The sequence below is a fragment of the Micropterus dolomieu genome, linkage group LG09 (assembly GCF_021292245.1).
Source record: "Micropterus dolomieu isolate WLL.071019.BEF.003 ecotype Adirondacks linkage group LG09, ASM2129224v1, whole genome shotgun sequence".
Taxonomy (NCBI): Eukaryota; Metazoa; Chordata; class Actinopteri; order Centrarchiformes; family Centrarchidae; genus Micropterus; species Micropterus dolomieu.
The window spans coordinates 2,877,274-2,882,521 of NC_060158.1; the positions used below are offsets into that span (position 1 = coordinate 2,877,274).

The 5,248-nt window shown below is 40.1% G+C and overlaps 1 protein-coding gene across 1 annotated transcript; it reads right to left on the reverse strand.

Moving 5' to 3' along the window:
* Window positions 1-3: 3 nt before the first annotated feature.
* LOC123976719 (leucine-rich repeat and immunoglobulin-like domain-containing nogo receptor-interacting protein 1-B) lies at window positions 4-1,612 on the reverse strand (the record flags this gene model as incomplete). Its single annotated transcript, XM_046059067.1, has 2 exons — window positions 1,417-1,612; window positions 4-919 (listed from the first exon to the last, which is right to left on the reverse strand). Coding segments are annotated over exons 1-2 (948 nt in total), but the record flags the coding sequence as incomplete, so codon positions are not given.
* Window positions 1,613-5,248: the final 3,636 nt, after the last annotated feature.

The window sequence follows — 5,248 nt, forward strand, 5'->3', positions numbered from 1 at the left end:
TTGGATCTCTTCAAAAGGAATCAAAGTGCCGCTGAAATCCAGCTGAGTTATGTTCCTTAGTAAAGTCTTGTCAGGTATGTCCCATTTCAAGCCAGCAGGTCGACCACTTCCAGAAAGGTCTATCATCTCAAGGTGAGGAAAGATCTGTGTTGTGATGCTGAACTTTTCTAACTTAGCATTATCAGAAACGTCTAACTTCTTCAGGCCTGAGGACATGTTCAGCAGCAGATCTTTGGTCTGAAAGGAGGTAAATAGATTTGCTCTAATGTTCAGCTCCTGTAGGTGTGGTAGCTGTAAGATGGGCTGAATGTCAGTGACTTGTTGGAGCTTGTTGTCTTTTAGAATCACAGTCTGTAAACTGGACAGGAACTGGAAGGCCGAGGAATGAATGAACTGAATGTTGTTTCCTCCGAGGTCAAGCGTGGTGAGGTTGGACAGTCCCTGAAAGATGTTGTCTGTCAGCCTGGTGAGTTTGTTTTCATTCATGTAGAGGTTTGTCAGTGCCACCAAATTAATGAAAGATCCATCGTCTACATGAGCAATCTGATTGAAGTCTAGGGACAAATTTCTCAGCTTTGACAAGTGGCCAAAATCTTGCCTGTTAATCTGTTCAAGCTGATTGTTGGAGAGTTTTACTGAGCTTGCATCTCTGGGGATGTCATCAGGGACAGTAACAAGTTCACGATCTGAGCAGTCCAAAGAAACATCAGCCGAGGCGTCTTCAGAATAACTGATGACGCAGCCTTTCAGTGAATAAGCCAGTGAAGAGTTAAGATGAAGCAGGAGACACAAAAGCAAGAGAAGACGTCTCTGTATTAAGTATGCTGACATGCTGATCTTTAGGACCACGGCTGGTTTGATTGTTGAGTTACTGTCAGGTGGAGATTTATTGCTGTTCATGTTGTTCAGGGGTGAACATCTGGAGAGGACAACACAACACGTTGCACAACATGACTTCATCCCTTAAACCAATAGTTTAACATTGTGGGAAATGTGCTTGATTGACACCATGGTCAAGTCTTTGGTTAAATATAAAACTATATCAAAGAGACTGTTAGCTTAGCTTTTATTATTGATTAATCTTTCCATTACTTTTATCAATTGTTTGATCCTTTATATGACAGAAAATGAAACATGTCCATGCAATTTTCTATCTGAAGTACAATATTTTTGATTCTAGTGCATTCTAGAAAAATCAAACAAGACAAACTGTATTGGGAACTTGAAGAAATACAATAGATTACCATGTTACCAGATTCCCCCCTCAGCCATGTCTTTAATTCCAAGACTAATAAACTTACTAAATTAGAGTTACTGAATTATTAAAATGATTTAAAAAACTGAGGGGTGGGGGATGTTGAAGAAAAGTCAAATTTTAACATTTACCAAAACACATTTTTCTAATAAGCTACTCACAGTTCATCTTTAGCGCGTCGCCTCTCAGCCATCAGAGCTTACGACTGAAAACGGAGCCTTTGTTTCAGTTCTTATATTTCCACAACAGCAGCAGAGGAGGTGAGGTGAAGGTTAATACTCACATCTGACAGAATCATTTCCTTTTATTATTGAATTGTTTCTTCAATCTCAAAAGAACGATGACAAGCATTTGCAAAAGGAAGAGAAAAGTTTTCCTGCAACGCTACAGCAAGTGTCCAGCGAGCTGATAACAGATTCTGCTTCTGTGTTTGTCACAGCAAAGTGATGTTGACAGAGACACAGCATAAATAAACTATTCTTAGTCTGATTTAAATACTGACAGGAAGCTGATAGACACGTGTTTAAAGCTGATTTAACACTGACTGAGCGTAATCTGAAAGTATCATGGTTGCAGCACACTTTAGGCAGGTGTGGAAAAAATGCTGTCAGGCAAGAATGCTTTCAAAATTAGACATTTTAAAAGATTATTTTTAACAATTAACAAAATACGAAATGAGTGAACAGATGAAAAATAAATCAATTCAACAGGCTGAAACACAATCATTAACTGAAACAGAAACAGCTGTGTGGGAGGAATATAACTTGGTGACGAACAGCCAAACTCAGCCAACAAGGTGAGGCTGCTGAAGACAGTTTACCGTAGGAAGTCATCCACCGTGGCAAGACTGAGCACAGCAACAAGACACTTGATGGTTAGTCTCTAATTTGTTAATGCCAGGTACGAACTTGTCAGTGGTCATAACCGTTCATGCATAACAATGAGTTCTATATTCTAAAAGTTTGCTGAAGCACATTAACCATTTATTAATGGTTAATTGTTCCTCACAGCAGGTTGAGGCAGAGTTCACTACAGCTTCTACAACCCTTTGATAGAGATTGATTTTTTAAGGTTGATACTGACTCTCATGTTGGGCACAAGGCTGCTGATGTCTAAAGTACCATTTTATCTGAGAAGTACTATGCAAGTAAAAATAATTCTGGTCTACACCACAAGCTGCTCCAAAACCAATGAAGCATGCTTGATGAAGACAGTACGTCATCAGGCACGTGTCAGTAAATCTATCACAGAGAGCTGAAATAAAGACATGTGAAACCCCTCAGTAAAGACAAAGACTGTAAAAATAACTGTACTGTATCTGCTCTGCATTCACAACATCTCTGACAGAAAAAATATAAGAGAAAGAGGAAGAGAGGACGACAAGAGAAACCAAAAAAAATTGCTAAAAGCTGTTTCAAGCAATTACCCCCGAATATTTAAAGTGACCTCGATGCAGTACACCGTACAGTACCGGTTCTTGTGGTTGTGGTGTCCGAACAATAATGCTGCGATGATGTGTTGAGAGGAAATCCGCTTGACACTTGATCATAAAAGTTTATTAAATCAAGGAGTTCAGCATCAATTACAAGCTCTGCAGCAGCTTGGAGAGTGACCCAGCCCGATGGCCACTCTCTCTCTGTACATCAAACACAGCTTATAAAGGATAAGTTTAGGTATCTGTTAGGTACCATAGAAGGGTTTGAGTCTGCAAAATAAAGCTCCAACCCATAGAAGGGTACAGTACTATTCTGAGATAACAAAACAAGGGGTTAGAGGTCAAATTCTATAGAAGGGTTCAGTCCCTACATAACCACCAATCACTGCTCTCCCTGTAGAAGGTCACTGACCATCTGTCCTGCTGCTACAGTGCTATTTTGAACTGTTATGAGTCAAATGCACACCACATATTCCCCCCTGCGAGACTTAATATAGTCTGGAAAAACAAAAAGAAAACAATTTCTCCAACACATGATTCTTGCAGTATTATTTTTAACAATATATCAACTTTATGGAGTGTGAGAACGAAAAACCTGTGAGCTTGATTAGTGGAACGAGAACCAGGTGCGCCGCTGGAGCCAGAGAGTGTAGCCACGCCCAGACAGACACAGACAGGGAGGACAGACAGAAAACACAGGGAAGGGGGGAACAAAAGAACACAAGGTAGTGGGGAGACTCTGTAGCACCACAACAAGTGACACTTTGATTCCTTTTGAAGAGATCCAAAAAGTCCTGCAGAGTCTTGACTCACTGATGCATCTGAGGCTGAATTATATGGAGACGTCTATCCAGAAAGGTCTCTTAGCTACAGTGTGCAAAATACCGACACTAAGAAAGCTGGATCTGTTTTTCAACCGTGTTCCCAAATTAAGTTCAAAACTTGTACAACCCCAATGTAGTTGGGACATTTGGCAAAACGTAAATTCAAACAGAATACAATGATTTGCAAATCCTTTCAACCTATGTTCAATTGAATACATCACAAAGACAAGATATTTAATGTTCAAACTGATAAACTTTATTGTTTTTTGCAAATATTCACTCATTTTGAATTTGATGCCTGCAATATGTTCCAAAAAAGCTGCGACAAGGGCATGTTTACCGCTGTGTTACATCACCTTTCCTTATAACAACACTCAATAAGCGTTTGGGAACTGAGGACACTAATTGTTGAAGCTTTGTAGATGGAATTCTTTCCCATTCTTGCTTGATTTACAACTTCAGTTACTCAACAGTCCGGGTACTCCGTTTTGCACTTCATAATGCGCCACACATTTTCAATGGGAGACAGATCTGGACTGCAGGCAGGCCAGTCTGGTACCCGCACTCTTTCACTACGAAGCCACGCTGTTGTAACACGTGCAGAATGTGCCATGGCATTGTCTTACTGAAAAAAACAGGGACGTCCCTGACAAAGACGTTGCTCCAAAACCTGTGTGTACCTTTCAGCATTAAGGGTGCCTTCACAGAAGTTACCCATGCCATGGGCACTAACACACCCCCATACAATCACAGATGCTGGCTTCTGAACTTTGTACGGATATGAACCCGTCTCTGAATCTTTTGGACCGTAGATGATGAAATCCCTAAATTCCTGGCAATTGTATGTTGAGAAACGTTCTTAAACTGTTGGGTATTTGCTCACACAGTTGTTTACAAAGTGGTGAACCTCGCCCCATCCTTGCTTGTGACTGAGCCTTTCGGGGATGCTCCTTTTATACCCAATCATGACGCTCACCTGTTTCCAATTAACTGTTCACCTGTGGAATGTTCCAAACAGGTGGTTTTTGAGCATTCCTCAACTTTCCCAGTCTTTTGTTGGAACGTGTTGCAGGCATCAAATTCAAAGTGTGTGAATATTTATCTGATAAGTTTATCAGTTTAAACATTAAATATCTTGTCTTTGTAGTGTATTAAATTGAATATGGGTTGAAAAGGTTTTGCAAATGAATGTATTCTGGTTTTATAAAACCATCAAATACGAGTCCCGCACCTCGAGTCTGAGTCAAGTCTGAAGTGTTTTTAGGACCAAGTCGAGTATGAAGTCACTGTGACTTAAGTCTCTAACTCGAGTCCCTATCTCTGCCAGGATTAACTAAGCCTGGCTGTAAGCCTGGTCTGGAGCAGGCTGGCTACACAGAATAAATCACCATGATAACTTATGTGCTACTGCTTTCGTGAAACCGAGTGACGGCAAAATTCAGCCAGGATATCTGGAAAATCCAAGCTTAATCTGCTATCTTGGTTTTGTGAACCCGCCCTCTGCAGTATACAGTATATATACTCTCACACACAAAGAGCTTCATAATATAAACATAGAGGATATGAATTAATTAGTACAACAGGAAAACAAATGAGGAACCAAAACTGCAGGAGGTTGTTATGATGCAGTTTATTTAAACAGTACACTTACAGAAACTACAGGGTTAGAGAAAAATTTAAGCAAATCCATTTTTCCTCATTTACATTTCATTAACTACAGGAGGAACTGCAGTA